Source organism: Echiichthys vipera, assembly GCF_963691815.1.
Source record: "Echiichthys vipera genome assembly, chromosome: 8".
Taxonomy (NCBI): domain Eukaryota; kingdom Metazoa; phylum Chordata; class Actinopteri; order Perciformes; family Trachinidae; genus Echiichthys; species Echiichthys vipera.
The window spans coordinates 17,943,216-17,965,993 of NC_139833.1; the positions used below are offsets into that span (position 1 = coordinate 17,943,216).

The window sequence follows — 22,778 nt, forward strand, 5'->3', positions numbered from 1 at the left end:
CATATTACAGCTGTTGTTGAATGAATGAATGAATGAATGGGGAAATTAGCTAGAGACAATAAAACATTTTTTGTACGAGGCTGTATTTGTAAACATGTTTATTTTTGCTGTATAGTTGGACATTTTAACATGGTGGGTGTACTTTTGGAGCCAGCCTCAAGTGGCCCTTCAAGGAACTGCAGTTTTTGGCACGTCTGCGTTGGCTTCATTTTTCAACCCTGGAGGTTGCCGCTTGGAATTAACACTCAGCAGTTTATATAAACGCTAACGAGATGTCATCATAACCCTGTCTTTTAATCTTGAACTTTATAGAGAATGTTACACTCATTTGGTGTACCATCTAGCATCTACCCAATATACCTGCTTTACATCAGCTTGTTAGAATTGTCATCGTGATCATGTTAGTATGTTGCTGTTAGCATTAACCTCAAAGCATCGCTAACACCAAAGTGCAGCCCCACAGAGCCACTAGCATGGCTGACAAACATGGGTTTCACTGATTTGACCTCATTCTAGTAAATATCTGAGAAATTATCCTCTTTAGACACAGTCCCAAAAATGTCAGTGTCCTCAATCGGACAGTATATTTAGCCGGATTCTGGGGAGTCACTCATCCCGGATCTCAGCTGAGTCTGGCAATGGGATGCGGCTCAACTCATTTCTTCTGGCATGCCAAGTTTGGGCCAATCCTCGGCCAGGTCATGTTGGCTACCTAGGATTGTTCTTAGGAGTACATTTCAGAAAAATATGTTTAGCCGTACCTTCATACTGTTCCTGTCTGATTAGGTTGGAGACTTGGCATGCCTATTAATTCACATTTATTTCCATTTATAGAGATGCTGCGTGCAGCAACAACAGGAGGCTGAGAGGTTATATTTCGGACAAAAAATGCAATAAACTTTCAAAAATACATGAGCTGAGCTTGCCACATGATAACAAGACATAAATATATTTACATGAGTGCTACATGTGTGAGACTTTCAATTTTAAGCTTTTCAAGATAAAATAGACCATATTATACTTTGTAGAAGCATTTAAAGTTGTACTCCATAATTGAGATATGTTGTTTCTAGCCGCCTCTGTGGCGGTAAGATGTAACTGCAGGTGAGCCTGTTCTTACAGAGCCTCTATCTTGTCACGTTCACTGTGTGTTGACTATTTATTTGTTCTATTTTTATTTGTTTTATTTGTATGTTTTAACTCACTATTTGATTGATAGGAACTTAAAAGACAATATAATAAATGAAAATCTTACAGAGTACAACTATAACCTGCCATTAACACACAGCTGTGCAATGTGAATGCCATGTAAAAATTCAAGAAATGCCTGTTTTTATGTCCAAATGTTCTGCTGTGTAGTGAAATAGATTCATCCTGACTGACAGTCACGTTAACTCCTGAGGTCTGGCTATTTTGAAGCAGATGAAGTTATGTGATTGGACGATGCGAGAGAGATGTAACATCTATACTGAGTTTACATCACAGTGTGTATTTGATTAACTTGACATGGCATGTCACGTCGCACATGTACTGTATAGATTTATAGGTCTGACAGCTAACAGTCAATGCCGTAGTCTGAATGCACTACTCTTAAATGTTAGATGTCCCTTGCATATCCATTATTCCACATCTTGAGCATCTCGACTTTTCACAGGAAAACCGGATGATTATGTGTATTATGTGATGTATATGTTATAATATAATAGTCACAATAATTATTTTTGATAAACTCTGTGTCAAACTTCTTCTTCTTTTCCAAATACCATTTAAAAATAAAGACGTTTTGTAATTATGGACATGAGTAAAAAAAACAAACAAGATTAACAGATCATCAAAACATGTATTTAAAAAAAAAGAAAAATTTAACCTTGGAGTCCATTTTCCCAGACTTGTTTTTTCCTGTAACTGGTTGTAAATAAAAGGTCACAGGCTTCTAAATGTCATCTCTCATTGCAGTGACCCCATCAGATTGATTGCCCCCAAGCTATAAACATTACATCCAACATTAGAGTAGACACCTGGGTCGTGTATTATCATTGTTGGAAAAGCTAATAACCTATATAATACGAAGACTTTATAGTAATAACAATAATACATATTTTATATTATGGCTATATAATAAGGAAACATAATAATAAGGCTAGGAAGTCTAAAAATAACACATTTGAAAGTGCATAACTGTCCAAATCTATTTAGAACATCAACAATTTGCGATGACTTGTGCATTATTCTAAATTGACATGAAAAAATTGTTGCCATTATTTGACAGCATATATAGTATGGAGAGTGTTGTTTCAACAGCTTCTCACCAACTGCTGAGGACATGGAGGTCACATAGCCCAGCACCTCCTGCTAAGTGAAAAATATGGGTAATTATGTTGCAGAATCCATTAGCATATTGTTAGAGCGAGAGATTTATTTAATTATACTTGCTTGTGTGAGAATTTGTAATCCCAGTTTATCAAGTGAATTTATGGTTATGCTTTCTTTATATACTCCTATTTATGTGTTTCTGTTAAGTTGAATTTCAGGTTCATGATTCCAGAAGGGATGTTGATGATGACACCTTTGCACCAGTGTAAAATAAGCGCTGATGCTTTCTGAGCTCTGCGTGCACATTAACAGATGACTTGTAATGGTGGAAATGGTGCAGAAGAAGTAAATAGATGTGGTTTCAACTCATAGGAAACCAGATGGAGGATTCTCAGCCAGAGGGCGGCCAGAAAGCTTTTTCTCTCTATCAATTCTACAGACCATATTTTCTATTTATATACTGAATGTACTGCATGCAGGGCAACATCTTCAGAAACACAGAATTGATGGAGTATGATCTGCACATTGCTCAAAGCACAATCTCATAAGTATATCAAATCCAGTAATAATCAGTAAAAAGGTTTGTTTTGTTGAATGGCTGTGACACTGTCACATTAGTCTTCATCAGCCCTTCCCTCTGGCTTAACCAGCCAGCTGGACTGGCACTAACAAGCAAGCGTCTCGTTTATGTGGTCAGTAACCTGAAGACAGAGAAATTCAATTGTGGGAGCTGACGCTGCCTGTGTTTTGAGTTATGATGAATTATTGCCATCTACTGAATGTTTTCAGTGATGCAACAGAAAAATGTCCAACTACTGTCGTGCAATATTCATGAAAAACATATTTTCTTTGTTTGTTTAAACTGGGCTCTCTTGGAATATTAGTAAATCATGTATTGCACATTGTAGATGCAAATTGCATATTGTACATTTCACTTCAGTTAGTCCCTCTGAGATTATTTGGATAATAAAAAACAGACCCCGATAATGCTGCTGAACACAGTAGTAAACCTCTGTTATTATGCCCAGATAAAATAAAATAATAAAAATATGCATCTCAACCATAAAAGCAAACAGTATATTTTGTGTGCCACAGAACACTGATGATACTGATGAGGGAAGACTTTTTTTTATTAAATGTGGGTTTAAAAAGCCATTATACTGATGATTTATGCAGATTTATTAGATATGTAAAAAGTGAACTGCTACACTATTGTATGACGTAGTAAACCAATCTTTCCATTAAAACAGCACCATGATCCTTATTGTTTTGTTAACAGTCATTTTTGTTTTGTTCATGCTCAGTCTTCGAGAAAAACCCTGATAATTAGCACATGCTTACAAATCTCAAAATTTTTAAAGTAAAAATGGTAAGAACACTATTATCTACTTAAATCACTAGCTGCGATAATTTATAAACTCCCTCACCTCCCTTTATAGAAAAAAATGCTGTCCAGTATGCTCAGACACAAACGTGGTTTCATCTGGAAGGCATCAGCAGAACTGAAATGTAGGGGACAAAAGTAGTTCTTGAATTATAAATACAAAAGATATGAATTTTTGAAACAAAGGTCAGGGGGGAAAACATACCTTCCAGCGGTTACCACACTCGTTACACAGCACAAATGTGGTCATTGGCTCATCAGCACTGCGTGTCTGCACCTATAACACACACACACACACACACACACACACACACACACACACACACACACACACACACACACACACACACACACACACACACACACACACACACACACACACACACACACACACACACACACACACACACACACACACACACACACACACACACAATGCTTTGTAAGCTGTCAACAATACATACATTTTGCTTTGTTGAAACTCTACATCAACCCTAACTTTCAAGATAAAAACAGTCTGGTTTCAGTTGGAAGATGAAAACTAACACACGCATACACCTCTGTGCCTCTGAAAGTTCCATTACAGCTAAAATATCTCGTGAGGAGACATAACATGGCAAGAGGCGCGCATGGAAAAAAGCCCTAGTAGGTTTTTGATTGCTTGTGTGTGTGTAAACAGTCTTGAATAGCATGTATTGAGTTTGACTGGAAAGCTGATGAGCCCAATTCTATGTATATGTGATGATGTTCGTCCCCATAGTAGTCATTTCATTGTAGCGAGACATTTTTTTGAAACTTGACGTCACTGTATAAAATCAATTTAATTAAATAGTATTTATAGCGTGAAATCATAACAGGACCTCAAGACATTTGTTATATAGAGTCACACTATTATTTACAGAGACCTAACAATTCCCACATGAGCAATTGCAATTGACCTTGACTATGACCTATTGTGAACTCTCCGGAGTCCCTCAGGGGTCAATGTTTATTTAGTCTTTATATTAACGATTTGCCCACTGTTTGTCCTGAAGCTGAATGCCCAAATGTATGCAGACGACACGGTTTTCTTTGTTCTTGGTCACATCAAAGACACTGAACTCATTTAAAACTATGTCCTGTGTTACAACTTGGTTGCAGGAGTGCTGTCTGCAGCTAAACATTTCTAAAACTCTAAGCATGTATTTCACTAAAACAAATAGTATAAAAAACAACAGAGTATCATCTGACCCCGACATACATGGAGAAAGAATACAAATTGTCAGTCAATATAAATATCTTGGGATAATAATAGATTCAGAGCTTTCCTTTAAAGCCCATATTGGTAAATTGTGTAAAATAATCAAGTTTAATCTCGCAAATTTTCAATCCGAAATTAAATATGAACTGAAAAAATGTCTTTGCATTTGATGATTGTCAGCCACTTCAACTATTGCCTAACCAGGTGGTCCCAGGCTGGTCAGAGTTCAGAAAAACATTGGAAATCTTGTTTAAACAAGCAATTACAGATATGGATGAAAAACCTAGGGACTATCTATTTTAAAAGAAATACAGTATTTTAAATAGGGACAGTCTTCCCACAGTTGCAGACTTAAAACTGCCCTATAGATTACTATATAAATTGGCTCCAGATCCTCTGGCAGAGTTCATCTGCCAAAGAAACAGCCGTGAACGTGTCACTCGAGGCTCTGTCAGAGGTGACTGTTCTGTTCCTCTGCACAGGAGTACTTTCAGTAAGTCAGCCTGGAGTGCAAATGTGTGGAACTCAGTACCTGAGGAGGTTAAACTGCTAACAACATACAAGGCCTTAACAAAAAAACGAAAATGTGGCTAATCAACACCTAAGATAAGCCTGTTGTGATGTTTTGATGTTATGATAAAATGTTATGTTGTGATGTTGTTGTGATGTGTTTTTTTAATTGTGTGGTAAGTGTTTGCATATGTATTTTGTATTATATTGTACATGTATTGTGTGCTTTTTTTTTTCTTTTCTTCTTTCTTAAATTGTAATTTTATTGCATTTTTCACATCATGGCCAGGGCACTACAGATAAAAACTAGCCTTCGGGCTAATTCATGTGTAATCATGTGTTTTATGAATTTGCACTGTCCCCTTTTAAATAAACAACAACAACAACTACTACTACTACTACTACTACAACTACTACTCTAGGATAATCCCAGCCTCATGAAATTTTAAAATCCCAAACTAGAGACCTAGAGCATTTTGAGGGCATATGGCTTTCCACAGTATATTGACAAGAAGGAGTAGTTTCCAGAAAACTAGTGATCGTCATCCAATTGATGAAAAATTCCTTAGAAATCTCCAAATGTCCAAAGTCCTTGATACCAAATCACATCTTGGATTTTTGGTGTTCCTCAAGGTCTTGGTGTCTTCATGTGGTATACACTTATACAAATTCGAGTGCCTGACCAAATCACAGTTTTTATTACAGATTGATGACTATGACAACTGAAAAGCATCTCAAATGAATTTTCAGGTTCCCAGCTTCCAGAGGATGTATACCCAATATATGGTAGGCTTATTGTTGACCTCCTATCTCCCCCTAAAGATCAGCTGTTTACCCCTAAAAGGGACAAAAATGGGGTCTCTAAGGGGTAATATATTTAGTACCCCATTTAAAATGGTCTAGAACTGCCACTGCATGTACAGCGAGTGTTTACCTGGTTGTAGGTGCAGTTCTTCTTCCTGCACTTGCCGCACTGCAGCATGTCGGTGGAAGTGCCACCAGTTTTGGCCATTTGGTGCTCCCTGATAGCCTCCTGGGTGAGAACGTTCCTCAGCTGTTTCAGCTCGTCGCTGGCCATCTCCTACGTAAAAGACGAAGATGTGAATGGAGCAAAGTGTAAAAGTGTGGCATGAAAACAAATGTGAGCATCGCGGACGGCGTTCATCGATGGTTCAGTTTGCATTTGCGGCGTTCTGTACCTCAGCTGACATACTGGCGATGCGGCTCAAGTCGATGCTTCCTGCGAGAACGTTTCTGCGAAGCCCAGGGTTCTTCGGGTCCTTCAGGTTGCTGATGCGGCTGCGGACTCTGTTTTTATATTTCATATCAGTGGCCTTTGACTCCTGGTAGATATGTGCAACCGTGCAGTCAAGGGAAGGGGTAACAATGACAAATGGGATACTTTCATTTGGATCATCAATGAATGAACTGCTGATTAGGCAAACCAACCACAACGGCAAATAATGAGCTACATTGAAGGATATGATCTTCGATCTCTGCAGCCATGCTGTCACAGTTAGTGCCAAAATCCTTATAGTCGTCTGTGAATACCAGGAAAAAAACTGAAGTCAATCTGCACACTACAGGGACATTTCTGTGTTTATAGTTCCACCAGCTAGTCTGTTTTGTCTGTGCTTTGTCTGAATATTTAGAGCACATTAGCTACAGTAGTGTGTACTCTAAGTGATAAAGTGTTCATAGCCTCACTGTCTGTGCGCAAGGCAGCTGCCAGCATCGCAATGCACTTGTCTCTGACGGAGTCTCCGGTAGCGAATCGAGGGGACAGCGGACCCCCGGCAGAACTGAGGCTGGGTGACATGGGACTGGTCGGGGTGGTGGGAGTTTTAGGGGGTTCAGTTTTGCCTTTCCTGTAGAAAAGGACACAACAAAGCACAACAGAGCAGAGTGTGTGAAGCGTCACATCTGCTGTATTTGACCTCATTTGACTTCAGGATAGAGGCGGTACTTTTTCCAAACTGAGCCTGAGTTTGAACAAGTGATCTTTTGTTTTTTGAAGAACATTTGTGAAGTTAAATCTTACTTTGCCCTGTCCACTGATCAACTGAATCCCATTCATCACCTTTCAAGCTGTCATAATGGAAAAAGTTTTTGTCCATTTGCGGAAAGTGGACCACACTTACATATTATTATCTTACAAAGATGACATGAGACATTTTTTGTCAGATAATGTAGCATAGCATACTTCTTCATTATCATTGATCTTATATTTCATAACATGGCCCTCCTTACCTAAAAGGAGCGCACTTCAGCTAAATTGTATATAAAATACTCAAAAGTATCATCAGAATACATTGTAAATCTTGACCTACAGTGACTTGAATATTGTAAAAATAAATATTGTGTACTGAAATACCTTTCAAAGCTATCAGTAGAGGGTTTCCTCTGTGGAGGTCCAGGCTGAGAAGTCTTGGAGCCGTGAGACTCTCTTCTATAATACAAAGTCAAATGCATCAGCTTCAATGATTTCCATTTAAACTTTAATGGAGAGAAAAAAAATTACCTTTCACTCGTAAGCTTCTTTGCTGGTGGTGAGCTACTTGTCTTTGAATCAGTGGATTCCCGCCTGCAGTGAGTAATGAGACCCTTTCGATAAATCTGGTTTTATGGACAATGTTTTTGCTTTTTAATCTCCAAGTATGAGTGGGATTTAAAGTGCACACCAGTGCTACCTGTCAGGTTTAGAGTCAGTTGATTGACGTTTCACCGGCTGTCCGGGCTTCGACTCGCAGGAGTCCTTCCTGCAACAAAAGAAAGGAGTTGTGACACAGACACCAATGAAATAGACTTTGATCAGACATTAATCGGCGTAGATTGGAATACGATGTACAGCAGATTTATTTCCCTGCTTCTGCACACCTGTGTTTTTCCTTTTTGACATCCAAACTGGGCTTTTTGGGAAGTGGCGGTTTAGAGTCAGACGAATCTTTCCTGACAAATGGAAACAATTGTTGGCTTCTCGAAACAAATCGAAGGTCATGCTGTTTGTTTGTTTTTAACGCGCATTTTCACACTCAGGTTACTTGCCAACCTTTCTCTCTTAGCTTCATCGGAGTGTTTTTTAGGCGCTTTGCTGTCCGAAGAGTCTTTCCTGCAAAAAGAAAACAGTTTTTGTGCCGACAAAATATCTCCTTCTACACTCACACTCTGTATACAGCAGTGAATGGCTGTACACCGGCATGAAGTTAAGATGTGAATGATCCTGTAATATATTAGGATATTAAGGAAATGGAAGAATAATAATAAATAAGTAGGAATTTATAAACCTTAATCTGAAAAAGTATAGCCTATGAGCTTCTGTCAATATAGCTGCTATTCAGACAAAGGTGTTCAATAAACCCAAGACTTATCTTAATCTAAAAAAGTCCCGAATACTATTATTTTTTATTAACTTTGTAGCCACGTAAATAGAAGAATCTTTATCCCTGATGCGGCTCTCATAACAGCACTACACACTGTTCATCTACTGTGTCAATATTTTCAAAACAGAGATTGCAGTCTGATGTTTCTGTTCCTCCAGAGATAACAGCAAAGCCATTTTTTTTTTCAAGGATGAATGAGAGACAGAATGATTCCCAGATTCCGGACCTGTCTTTCTTCACGTGATCTGACGTCTTCTTCTGTGGAGGAGGTTTAGAGTCTGAAGGCTCCTTCCTGCTGTGGCAAACAACACAAGGATTCAATGCAGAGAAGAGAGAACTCCAAATGAAATTACAGGCTATTTTTTTCCAAAATAATCCTCCCGGACACTTCCAAAGGCGGTGACTAATGAGAACTCATCGGATCCACACCTCTCCTTTTTCCCGTCCAGTGAGGGACGCTTCACGGAAGGGGGTGGGGGGTGGAGGTGAAGAGGAAGTGGAGGAAGAGGAGCGTTGGGGTCAGGAGGCTCTTTTCTGAATGAAAAAAACAACAACCTTTGAGCAGATCTGAGTGGCTTTGCGATGATCGATGCAGTGGGCGTGCAGATCCTGACCTGGGTGGAGGAGGATGAAGGTGAAAAGGAAGAGGAGCAACAGGAGCGTTTGGGTCCGGTGGAACTTTCCTGATGTGAAAATCAACATTTTATTTTGAGTCCCCATAAGAAAAAGTCACACTTCTTTGCACTAAACCCACTCAAAACAAGCGCCGAAGCACACCTGACCTCTCTTTCTTTACTTCCAGTGAAGGTTGCCTAGCCGGCGGAGAGGCGGGGCGAGGAGCGTGAGGACGAGGATGTCGGGAGGAAACGTCTTTACCATCCTTCCTGAGCAAATGTCACAACAGTACAAATCAGAGTGCTGTAATGAGACCCCCCCCCCCATACTGCTCAAGCTAAATACAAAATAATAAAGACACACCTGACTGACCCATCACAGCATGCACCATGCACAGTGGGTATCCTGTTAGGCCACGAGTCTGGTTATAAAACTGTAGGAACAAATGTCAGTGCGTGTGAGTGACTCAGAAAGGGTAATGCCATGCAGTAATATTTCAGTCCATGCTTTTCAGCTCAGGCACTGCAACGGTCCTGACCTGTCCTTCTTCAGGTCCACAGAGGGACGTCTGATCGGGAGAGGAGGCCGAGCAGGTCGAGGAGGAGAGGGGAACCGGGTGGGATACAGAAGATTGCTGTCCAAAACTCCTCTCCTGAAATAAACAATTAAATCTGAAGCCCTGATGCGTGTTTTTTGATGTGTAATAATCAGTTTTTCTGAGCCACCTCCGTCCCACCTTTCAAATATTGGTCTGCGAACATCAGCAGGTTTCTCTCTCTGGGGTTCAGGCAGCGGTCTCTCTCGCCGCGGTGAGTTTCTGGCCCTCTCGTGTCTGCTTTCTTCTCTGTGTTTGTCCTTCTTCGCTTCATCCGCAAAGCTGTGCCTCTTGGGCTCCTCTGGATGTTTTTCCTTTTTGACTTCTTCCACATGTCCCATCTTCCTCGGTTCTCCCAACGGTCTTTCTTTCCTCAGTTCTGGCTTGTGTTTCTCATTCTCTGCTTGCGCGTGCTTCTGTTTCTTGTTATCCATTTCCAGCCAGGCATCCCCTTCATGCGTTTGCTTTTTGGGTTCTTCTAAAAGCTTCTCTTTTCTGATTTCTTGCGGGTGTTTCTCATTTTGGGGCTTCTCTTGCGGGTGTTTCTCATTTTGGGGCTTCTCTAGGCGCTTCTCAACGACGGGGTCATCCACGCGTCTCTTTTTGTTTTCGAGTTCGTTGTGTTTTTCTTTTCGGTTTTGATCGGGGTGTTTTTTGTCAGGGTCTGAGTTGTGTTTCTGTTTGACATCCAATCTCCTGTGACTAACAAAAACAAAGGAAGTACCGTCTGTACCTTCTGTTCAAGAGCTTTTAAAATTTACCAGTTTGTTGTAATTCCATCCCATTCGGACATAAATCCAAGAGGCTATATGATGAGCTAGCAGGGTCTTATTAAGTTTATCCGTACTTTTTCCCTTCATTTATAAGAGATGACTGATGTTATACGTTATTCCTATTTCTTTAGTTGTCCTGCTGTGCGCTGAGCTGATGAAGATTTGCCCTTGGAAACATGACAACCTTGAAAAATAATTAGATTATTATTACATTAATTACAGCCTCAGTAACAGTAACAGAAGCGTCCATCATCACGTATGCTCAATTAAGGTTAATTTCCGAAGTCCTAGTCTGATTGCAGTAATACCCCAACAAGCATGTATGCGCTACAGAACCTTGAGCATGAGCATGGAGTGAGGCTTCTTTTATCGTATTATTTGTTGTATCTTCTTTTCTCTGAGTCATACTCATTAGGCACTGTCCTTGGTGCTGAATATTGTCTTTTGTTTGGAGGCGCAACAGCTGTCAGTGGGTAGAAAACTGTATTTGGAGAATAGAGACTTAAAAGCTTTCGTGACAAAGAAAAAATAAACATCTTGTCATACTGGATAGGCTGCTAGTGTATCTGCTGACACTTTCTATCAGCGTTTAATTACTTTTTTGACAGATCTGCTGAGGTTGAAGTGTTCTTCAAGACAAGTGTTTGTATTCACATGCAGTAGTTGAGACAACTGTCATAGTATATAAACATGCACGCATGCTATAGGTCTAGCGAAGTGCACCCTGACATGTAAAACAAACATCTCACCATTTTAATGATCTGCACTTTCATCAAAATTGATGTCATTTTTAGATTAAAGGCCCCACATTATGCTCTTTTTGTATTTTGGGTTTCTACTAGAACATGTTAAATACTTTAATGTTCAAAAAACACGTTATTTTACTCATCCTGTCCGTCTGAATTTAGTTGTATTCACCCTGTCTGAAACGCTCCATTTTAGCGCCTGTCTTTTTAAACCCCCCTCCCAAAAAGAGCCTAATCTGCTCTGATTGGTCAGCGTTTCCAAGTCTTCCACATCTGTGCTCTCAGTGTCTCTGCATCATTGCAGCCGGGGAATGACTGTAACGGCACTGTAGCGACACTTTCTACCAATACAGTATATGGTAAAGTTGGTTGTGGCACCACAACCGTACAGAAGTCTTGACGGCTCGTTTATAAACAGTTTCTTAATACTGGTTTGTGCATTACTCTGTGGATTGAGCATTTTGATACTTTCACAGTATTTATATAGCGCCTCAACCTGCTTTATAATATAAAGACGTTTCACAATATGTGACTTTTAACTGAAAGCACTTAAGTCACACTCACCACTGGCTCAGAACTTGATTTTATATCTTCTGTGCTTCTGTTTTAAACATCAATACAGTGTTTGTGTGCAGCAGCTGTGGAAGTACTGACCTGCTCTGTGACTCAGAGGGGGAGCTGTTTGGAGACACTGCTGTTTTGCTGGAGTCCAAACCGTTCTTCATTTGAGATGCTTTCTCAGAGTCTGTGGGAGTGTTTGTGCAAGGGATCATATCAGCAAATCATTCAGTTCATCGATGTATTTATTGCACGACTATTTAACTGTGAAGTAAATTGTGTACGAAAACCAAGTACCCAGAAGTCTTTTCCAGTCTTTAATGAGGACCTTTGCCAGAGCAATGACTTCCTCATCTGTGCAGTGCTTTCTGATACCGTTCACAGACATGCCGATCCTCGTTTCCTGAAACAAACATACATAAATGGGCATTGTGAGCTTCAATAATCATGTAGTCATCTGATTTGCCGTTTTAGCATTAGACTAAGACCTAATTAATTGGTTGAAAAGCAATAGTTTAATATAAACTATACACAGGGCAATAAACTGCAGCCTACCTGGAGAAGTTTGAGTGTCATATTGAAACTTTTCAGTTCCCTCAGCAGGTCCATGGCACCCTCCTGCACACATAAAATAGCCCATAGCCAACTTCATTTGGATTCGTAACCTATACATCTTGCATTTGTTTATTTATGAATATGTCATAACAATGTACAATGCAGATTGTATGCTCGAATGCAAATGTGAACACAAAAAAAGACAACTCAAACTTTTAGTAACAGTTTCACGTCTGTTTTCATCAGCATTTTTAGACAAATGAAAATAATATATCACAACATGCATTAAACAAGCATTTCTGTAACTGTTTGCTTTATTCACGAAATCATAGTTATTCACAGTTTTTATTGATGGGACTGCTTCATTGTCGTTTATGGCTAAAACCGTGGAAAAGCGCCTTGAAACCTGTTAACCGTCACAACAACCACCCACCCGGCCACACACACACACACACACACACACAGACACACACACACACACACACACCACACACGACCTTGCCCACGGTCCGCGTTGTTTACTTTCTGTTGCATGCGTCACTGTTCATTACGACAACCAGCCAAAAGTTTGCAAAAAAGTCGGCGAGTTAACAAAACTTTACCGACATAACTGCACACGCGAGCGACCGAAACGCCCCGCGAGCGAGACGCACGCGAACCCGCGCCAAACACCTGTTGACCAATTGTTACAGTACAGTCCCGCTCACGTTGCAAATGTGCACAAGGCGCAAACAGAGACAGATTCAGACGAAATAAAACGTACTGTAAAAATAAAATAAATCTAAAGGAAACCAGAGGAGGCGTTCACGGGCCTTCGCGGCACGAGGCGACAGGACAACGCGCCACCTGTGGGTGTCAAAACATGCTCTCACCGTGTTATTTCTAGACACCATCTTGTCCAGTTTCTTTGCAATCCGAATGAGATCTTCCTCTCGCGTCATCGCTGCATTTACTCGACGAAAAATCGAATCAAATACGTCGATGAGATACGTGTTAAAAAACGTGAAATTAGGTCAGAGAAAGTTTGGGTGCGCTGCAGGTCGTACTTTACGCCCGGCGCGTGCTCCATTCAGCCAAGAGGCGTGTCCTGCTGCAGGATCCCAGCTGACCTGTCCTGCACTTGACAACAACCAAATATAGACGCTGAAGTGGTCACTCAAAGCACATATATGTATTGAGTTAACAGTTATCTGCTCATTTGCACCGTTAAAGTGCTGATCTGAAACCCCACTGGCTCAATATTCCGTCCCGTGGAGTACTCTGCAATATATCAACAGTTGCGCACCAGTGCCAGTTGCTGCCGTACTACGTGCCAAAGTTCAACATAACACTGGATCAGTTTACTACATATGTAAGCTGTTACCTCACATGCAACTTCAGAACTATGGGAAACTATAGGATTTATAAAGGTCATTGGTGTCTGTGTGCAGACGTGTAGTAAACGTCAGTCATGATTTTCACTTTGGTTAAAAATAATTAAATACAACGGTTCCTGTTAGAAATGTTACTTGAATAGGCTGCATGTTTGCCACCAGAGGGTGCTGTCATGCAAGTGTATGGCTTCACACTGGACTCCACAGGCCAACTGATCCCTTTTAAGATTTCCTGTTCAGGTAAAAAAAAAAACCTGACCTTTCCCCACTCGGTTAACTTCTATTTGCTATAGTTTACAATTAATTTTTTTTGCAGTAAAACTTCTGAGCTCACTTTGACATTGTACAAAGATTGAGTACTTTCAACTGTATTTTTCCTTCTTCCTCTTTAATTCTCTCCATGAAGGTGTTTGCAGAAACATTATATTATTACAGTTTTATTTATTTAACCTTTATTTAACCATGAAAAGAATCATTGATATTAAACATCTCTTTTACAAGAGGATCCTGGCCAAGACAGGCAGCAGCATAGTCATACATACACACAAACACAAAGTGGACACAAACATTAAAAACACTTAGCATCATAAACAGCAAGCACGTTGAGGTCAGCTACAACAATACCCCTACGTTTGATCTAATACTAAATGACTCTTATATTGAACTGGAATGATATCAATTCAAATGACTTGAGCCTGTACTTGCACAAGTCAGCGGGGCTCTTCCTTTTAGTCTTTTGGTGTAAACGGTGAATTAACTGAGGTCAGTTAAACAAACATCCCGCGGATGAAATTACTCGAGATTACTCGAGCAAGTGCTTTCTACGAGACCCTTTGTATCCTTGTTAAAAAAAATGTGTTTATATATTATCTCTGACAACTGCTTGGAAGCAATCGCTTACAGACTGTTTTCATAGCAAATCTCTTCCAGGGGAAACATGCTCCCTTGTCCTGAAACATATGATAGTTTATACTCCCACAGTCTACTGGGAACGGAGCCCCCGCTGCAGTTCAGATCTTCGATGCGTCCCTGCTGCTGGATGTCTCCGCAGTTGTGGGAAAGGAGGACATGAGAAGTACAAGTCGCAAACAGTCTTTTTTTTTTTTTTTGAAGTTAGATCAAATATCAGTGAAGGTTTTGAGGTTTTAATTGGTTTGGATTTATGTCTTGAAACATATAGAAACTGTTTATACGGACAGTTTATGTAGACAGCAATGATCTCTAACATAATTGTATGTCATTACAAAACAGTATTGCCTGGAAAATGTCTGCCCTAAAGGTAAAGTGTAAGAGTGTGCAGTTTTTTTTTATACAACCATAAAATATGAAGCCCATGAATCTAAGAGCAAACTGTGACTCCCTTATTTGTGGTGCAGGGATTTGAAGATAACTGTGTAAATGACGGCAGGTGAAAGTACAGTCTGAAAGCTGGTCTTGAGCAAAGAGTATTATCTCTTTACAACACTCTTACACAACAGGCTACGTTTATAACCCCTTTCTCTGCGTCCGCCTCAAGACAGAGGAGCGTCTGGCAGGTACTGTCCAACTAGAGAAGTGGGACAGCTACCTGTGAGGTAAGAGAGGAAGCAGGCCAAGAGGAACAACCGGTGCTCGAGATCAACCCGCAATACCCTTTAAACGCTGTGTACTAAACCCTTTTTGGCTTGAGGCTGTGGACAGAGGAAACGGAGGATGAAGAAAAATAGCTGCTCTCCCTCCGGCAACATCTGACCTGTTTCCCAGACGTTCGGACTGTCTGATCCATTCATTCTTAAGAAGCACTCTGTGTACATTGAACCACCACTCTTGTCAAACATCAAATTAGGCTTATGCACAAACATATTAAAATACTTCACATCTGCAAAAACAGCAGCAGAAACAAGCTGTAGATCCAATTTTCAGCCTCTTTTAGCTCTGTATTTGGTCTCTGCTGAGAAAAAGAAACAGTCTTTAGCTGCTACATGCTCACTCTCTTCACCAGCTTGTTCCTAATTGTTGGCTGCTGTTTGGTGCTGAGCAAGTGGTGTAGAGTGGGTGGGTTTATTGAAGACAAAACAAAGAGCTGAAAGACACAAAGGCTACAACTCCAGGTGAATCCAATTTGTTTCTTAATCAGACCATCCATACCGTTATTTGCACAGATCCGATTTTTGTATCCCAACATATCCGCATGGGTTGCTGTGGTAATGACGTTGACTAAGTATGAGACGTGGAACCATGAGAAATGGAGGAACATCATTTTGCCAAATCTTGCTGTCAGATCGCTGTGCCGACAATTTATTTCTGCATCTGCCCGCTGTGCTTTAGCATGATTGTCCCTCCTCCCTCCTCCCCCGTGGCCCCGGCACGGCCTTCACTGCTTGCACTTACATAACTTCAAAAGATCGGGGCCTCGGCACGATTGCTTCTTGTTTATACGTCATCACCCCTCAGAGTTTTTGTTTTGTCCAACTGCTTTTGAATATTTTCATCAGACCAAATCTGCAGTAAACACTCCACCTCCGCATCAGACCACCGCACTCCTTCGTCGGCATCTTTTCAATTGTCCCTCGCAGGGAAGAGTCAGTACCGCCTTCAATCCTCATAAATGTGCAATTGTGCCATGCAGAAGCCCACCTCTCTCAACTGGGCTACGGAAAGGCACGGTACAATTGCACTCATATTGTTCAAGCAGACTAGACTTCAGCCGTAAATCTTGCTTGGGCACGATACGAATGGTAAGCATGAGTAGACCCTAATACGCATTTGTAGAAATTTGATTTCAAATGCACCTCTGAGTGTGGTTTGGATCTGATTTGCCAAAACCCCCCCCCCGTAGAGCTGCGGGAAACAGCTTCTGATAATAATATGTTACACATAGCCATTTGATCCATTGTTGATATTAAATATTGATAAGTGCAGCTTTAATTACATTTTTCTGAGAATAAGAACTATAAAGACTTTCACCTGTACTTGAGTCAAATGAGATGTGCAAAAATGTATTTTGAAGAAAGAGTGTTGTTTCTTGAGACAGCTGAAAGGATTAGCTCCCTGATGTTTCGTGCAGACAGTCAGTGGGTCTCCCCTCTCTGGATTCCTGGTGGCTCTCAGGCTCTATGTGCTTACATAACTGGATCTCTGTGCATTCCCATACACTGCACTAAAGTACCCTGAGACTGATGCTGGGTATGAGAGTCTATCATTAGCCTCTGGGGTCTGACCACATCAAGTTATATATTGTCTTGTGTTTGCAGTAGAAAGTTAAAGTCCTACTGAGTTGGTCGAGCTTTCATAGCAGGCAGAATAAAGTGGTCCTGCACCCCTTACTGTGCTGTACCGTACCGTGCACCCCACATGCTTTAACAGACAAAGAGTTAACACAGACACAACAGGGAACATCCACCGGCCTACTTTCCTCTCCATGCACCTCGCCCAGCGCTGGTGTCCCTGCCAGTCTCAGACCAGCGACGCCAGGCCCGGGCAATTATGGCAATTTTTGGATGACATCAGACCAGAAAATGAATGATTTCATTTAGCTGTCAAATTTTTTTCTGGATCTGGTGCGGGATGCAGAGCCTGTAATAGAGCATGTCAAAACAGAGTGGCAGAATTGTTTAGACGTTCACATCTGCAGTTTGCTGGAAGGTAATCTCAGCCTGGTTGGGTTGGTTTGTCTGCTAATAATGACCACTGTTTGGCACTTGCAAAATGTAGGCTGAATCTGCTGGAGAGGTTGGACCACCCAAAGACTTTAAGGACATCCTTGTGTCTTCAGCTGTGTCTAAGGCTTCATTTACTGCCACACACACAGACACACACACAGACACACACACACACACACACACACACACACACACACACACACACACCAAATCTACCATATTCAAAACTGTTTTGGTGGTGCCACTATTTTAGGCTACCTTTGACCAAAATAAGCGGATGACTAACCAAACCAAATCTGAATTATGCACTGAGCAAGCGATGTTTAACCCTGTTCCATGAATACAAAAAGTACCTTTACTGTAAATCACCTGAATTGAAGATTATGAAGAAAACAAATTCTCCCAATAGCTGCACAGTAAATAGCACTAAGATGCATCTAAAGGCAGCAAAAAGCTAGAAAAGGATATGTAAAATATGTACTATAACTTATCCACAACCATCAATTACACATCAGTGCACTGGACAGACACTGAGTCATTTGAAAAGTGTGTCTGAAAAAAGATCCTGCGGTTCTTCCCAAGGCTGCGATTTGATCTCTGAGCTCTCTTCGTTTGTGCTTGAGCTTCGGCTTTATGCCGACAAACAAAGGGGGGAAATCCTTCAAATTAAAGAACCAAATGAATCAGTTGTGCATGGAAGAGCCGCAATTTTGTGCTTCGGTACCATCCAGCTAGACAAGGGATTCAATAATTGCGCTTATTGTGATATAATCTAGCCGTTTACAAACATCATATCACACAGAGCCTTTAGATCAAGCTGTGCTAATTGACAAAGCAGAGTTCCTAAGCCAACAGCCCAGATAATGTTAGTGTTTAAATCCCTTCTTACTCTCATTTCCCGCCCACTAATCCAATTAAAGCACCATAGTTCAAAACCTGTGACATATACCTTTTCTCTCCGTATTACTTTTGTACTGCTTTCTGTTGGGATTAGACTCAGGTTAGATGTTTATATACAGTGACTGCAATGATATTAAGAACGCAGGAATTGGTCTCAATGTTTAATTGTTTGGAATTTTGTGTTTTTAAGTCCTTTTAATTTTTATTTCCATTTGTATTTATTTTTTTGTTTGCTCATTTTACTTTTTGGGTCCTATTTTAACAATTTTATTATGTGAAACACTTTGTGACTTTGTCTGTAACATGTGCTTATTATCAAATATACTTATAAAAAACTGTCACACATTGGTAGGCTTTGCTTTAGGTTAAATGAAGACTTTGTTTGGAAACAGCCGCATTGAATAATAGAGAGCTCCAAATATCAGCAACCAATACTGCATGGTTCTTGCAATTTCAAGACAACAACACAGTCAAAAAAAGTAAAGTACATGAAACCAAAATGGACAATGTCACCTCAGGGTAACATGAAAGAGTGAAAATATTTACAGTACCCCGTCCTGGCATGCACAGAGGCACTTCATCCATAAAAGCAACAGATTCACATATGCCTTTTGATAGGATACACCTTTACCAACAGATCAACGTGACTAGGCAAAAAAATCAAAAGGTCTTCAATAACTTGGGTGAACTCACTACTGTCAGGACTGTAACACTTCCTCTGACCTCTAATGTTAACAGACCTGTGAGAAGACAACCTGATGCCAGAGGTTCATCAGCTCTATTGAAAGTTTGTTGCGCTTTATGACTTGTCAGAGACTGTCAATGAATCTATATGTGCTTTATTAAAGGAGAACTCCCCCACTTTTATTCCTTAAGCTCAGTATACGCTTCAGGAGGATGAATACTGAAAACATCTGTATCTTATATTGCTCTGGTGGCGCTTTGTCAAGTCTTAGAAAATAACCCAAGTGATGTCCTCACGTCATCTCTTATGGGTCTGTGTAAAAGCACTAGTCAAATTGCATTATGGGAATTGCAGGATTCAGGAGTAAGAATGAAACTTTTTTCTTTTTTAATCTGTGTCTCGCAGCTCTCCCAATCTTATGGAGGAGCAATATTTAATCAATGGATTATTCTTATTAGTCCCAGTGGCCAACGTTTTGCACAAACTCTGCCGGCCTACCAACCAAACAGCATGTAAAAATTTAAAAGGAAAACTGAAAATGTATTTTTAATTAGATTTAGAAAATACATTTTGAAAAGTCATATTGTTGCATAACCTTAAAGAGGGAAATAGCATGTGTATTTATTTTATTTCTCTATAAACTTTACAAGAGATGTGAAAATTAGAGGTAACTCTGTGAGTGTGTCCTCCGATGTCGTAGAACTGATATGTTGCATAGCAGTGTTGTCGGGGCAAATAACTGTTAGCCTTTACAGCTCTGGGCTCTTTGGCCATTACTGTACATTTACAGTATTCCCCTGACTGGATGTGGGAGGAACTGAAAACAGTCAAATCAGGCACAAAACAAAAAAGTATACATCCAAAATAAAGAAAACGGCTTACGGGTACTGAAAAAAATAGCATGAGGAGCTATCCAAACATCTTTCTGCAGTGTTCTTCAAGTTTGTAGAGGATTTATTACTACCACATGAGACTGCAACAGCCCAAAGGAAACAGGGAATTCTGTCCAAGAGCCGCAGTAAAAAAAAAAAAAAAGCCTCCTGATGGCTTTGGAGGTCACCCCAAGGTCAACGCAAGAAGACCTGCTAATGCATGGATGATGTCATAACCAAGAGATACTAATGCCTGTGCATGTACAAGATGTGTGTTGAGTAAATTCATGCCGTGGGTGTATTTTGTGTATCTTGTGGAGGAGGTGGGAAAAGAATGATGTGTGTATTTGTTTCTAGTTCAGTTCACTGACAGCACACAGATAGTCTCTGTCTATGAGAGGCCCAGGGAGTCTCAGAGCAGAGGAGGTGTTTCTGTTGAGGACAGGATGCCTTACTTCATCTGGTCTGACTTCCTGTGAGCAAATCACATGACAGCAATATATGTTTTACATTTTCTGTTCTATTTATCTCATATTATTTTAACTTTGCTCATGTGTAGCTTACGTTATGCCACCTTGATGAGAGTATAACCTCAACCTGAGTTATAAAAAAAACAGACATTAAGGATGTCTATCCTTAGCAGTAGATAAACAAGCAGACGGAAAACAGAAAGATTATGAAGATGGGGAAAAGCAATGTTATCCAATCGAACCGTTAATGCCCCTGTTCCAATAGAGCTGTGGAAATCAGCTTGTGTTATATCACTCGGGTGAATGCCAAAGGTTACAGTTGGCTGCAAGAGAGCACTTCTGCAGGGCCATATGTCAGTGTTTGGTGTAAATTTAGATGACAAGTAAAGCTGCTTCCTCTTGTTAGAAAAGACTAAAGGTCAAGTTTAGCTGTTTGTTGTCAGTGTTGCAACAGTGTGTTGTATTTTCTAAAAAATAATGATGATAAAAAAGACGCCAATGGAGACATATTCTGCATAACATGGGGCCTAAAATGGTGCCTCAGGGAGCAACACAGGAGACAGTAGCAGGTAGACAGACAGATCATTTCTCTTTTAGAGCAACTGACAGACAAATTCTGATATTTTTCTCATTCAAATCAAGTAAACTGTGAATAAAAATAGCAGGGAAAACAAATAGAAAGAGCAGTTTACATATGCTGATTAGACTTGAGTACACTGAAGCCTCAGGTGCTCTCAGAAAAGTAAAGGTATTCAAGTTGAGGTTGACACATGTGGACCGAACTGGTTGTTTCAAATCCGCACATTCTGGTACTACACTTCCATCCAGTCAGGATAAAACCAGTGACTGGAAAATATAGTCCAAAGCATACAACAGACTGACCAAAGTCAACACACCATGCTGAAGAACTGAAATATATAATCATGCTATTAATAAATATACTACTTCAGCTGGATATTTAAAATAACAGTGATAAGTTACGAGGCCTATCACATAAAGGAAAATAGTTTTGGTCACTGCATGAGAAAGGGAAACTTCTCAGTTTTATATCTCGCTGTAAAAATAATTAAAATCATCAACAAAAGAGCTGGAACACACCGTTGTAATTACATGCTCGTAATTCACTTCCTCTATCTGTTTAACAAGTTTAGTTTAATACTGGGAAGTGCATTCGAGCAATTAATCGAAAACATCATCGTGTTCATGATAGGGACTGGAAAAGGTTTATCTTGGGAGAATATGATATATTTTCCCAGGTTAAACATTTGGTTTGTTTGCTCATTTAAAATATGATTCTAGGGAATTATGTAAGTCTTTAAATACACCTTGAATCAGTTCTTCTCACTTCTTTACTGCCAGGTAAGAAATGGATGGCCTGTAGTGAACATGGATGCATATCTATATTCTTATTCGAAGTATGCTGCTAAAATCCCACTCAAAAGATTGTCTGTCAGAAGTGTAAGTGTCAAAATCTGTTAGCACAGGGGGACATGCAACTTCATACACTCATAACAGCACTTTGATGTTTTGTTTACTCTTTGATTTGAAATAGAGGGGAAATAATACTATTAGAAAGTTTTGTTGAGGCTGCCATGATCTTTTTGATATTCCCTGACAGTTGAAGTTGGGGACATGGTTTGGAGCAAACGTTTCAGATAAATGTATACTGGCAAAATGAATCAGTGATTTATGTGTTTTGATGGGGCCTCATTTTCCATCTGATCTCAGTTGCAGACATAGATGAAATACAGTTTGACAGAAGTTGTTGGTTTTGAGTCGGGGGAAATTGCCATCTTTAAAAGTTCTCAAATGACCTTGGAGCAACATCAACACATGGAGCGTTTAATGATTTAGCTCAGATTAATATCAACACAAAGCCATGGAGTTATTATAACCAGATTCCGCTAATGTGCTCAGGGAGCTGGTAGCCAATAACCCCAGTCACTCGCAGCAGGAGGCAGATTGTGGGAGGTTCAGCAGCCAGCTGATGGCGGCGGGTGAAGAGTAGCTCTGAGACATGTGAAAAGATTGAAATGTGGAACAATGATTTTTACTGGGGCCTGAGTAAACAAACCCACATCAGATTGGACCCAAGTCATCACGCATGAGTCACCACCATCACCCGTCTCTTGAAAACCCCTCATGGATATCTTCAACAATCCTCTCAA

At 40.2% G+C, this 22,778-nt stretch overlaps 1 protein-coding gene across 3 annotated transcripts; it reads right to left on the reverse strand.

The window, feature by feature from the left end:
• Nucleotides 1–3,434: 3,434 nt before the first annotated feature.
• Nucleotides 3,435–13,742, reverse strand: tcea3 (transcription elongation factor A (SII), 3). 3 transcript variants are annotated; one of them, XM_083917858.1, is made up of 21 exons: nucleotides 13,542–13,742; nucleotides 12,670–12,732; nucleotides 12,412–12,517; nucleotides 12,211–12,301; nucleotides 10,179–10,733; nucleotides 9,981–10,094; nucleotides 9,610–9,711; nucleotides 9,442–9,510; nucleotides 9,257–9,361; nucleotides 9,054–9,122; nucleotides 8,497–8,556; nucleotides 8,325–8,396; nucleotides 8,138–8,206; nucleotides 7,969–8,031; nucleotides 7,822–7,896; nucleotides 7,155–7,315; nucleotides 6,927–6,988; nucleotides 6,647–6,796; nucleotides 6,382–6,528; nucleotides 3,903–3,974; nucleotides 3,435–3,815 (listed from the first exon to the last, which is right to left on the reverse strand). In XM_083917858.1, exons 1-21 carry the CDS (start codon nucleotides 13,608–13,610, stop codon nucleotides 3,807–3,809), a joined length of 2,283 nt encoding a protein of 760 aa, XP_083773984.1. In that variant the 5' UTR covers nucleotides 13,611–13,742; the 3' UTR covers nucleotides 3,435–3,806. The 3 variants fall into 3 exon arrangements, with proteins under 3 accessions (XP_083773984.1, XP_083773983.1, XP_083773982.1); XM_083917857.1 differs by having other exon boundaries at nucleotides 9,054–9,119; nucleotides 10,179–10,739; XM_083917856.1 differs by having other exon boundaries at nucleotides 10,179–10,739.
• Between the last annotated feature and the right edge of the window lie 9,036 nt (nucleotides 13,743–22,778).

Bases quoted from the DNA above. Each gene is read 5' to 3' on its own strand.
- tcea3 (XM_083917856.1), bottom strand. From the start codon at position 13,610: ATGACGCGAGAGGAAGATCTCATTCGGATTGCAAAGAAACTGGACAAG. The intron at 9,511-9,609 runs GTCAGGTGTGCT...TTTTCACATCAG, and splicing joins CTGGAAGTAAAGAAAGAGAG to GAAAGTTCCACCGGACCCAA. The intron at 7,897-7,968 runs GTAATTTTTTTT...TTTGTATTATAG, and splicing joins AAGAAGCTTACGAGTGAAAG to AAGAGAGTCTCACGGCTCCA.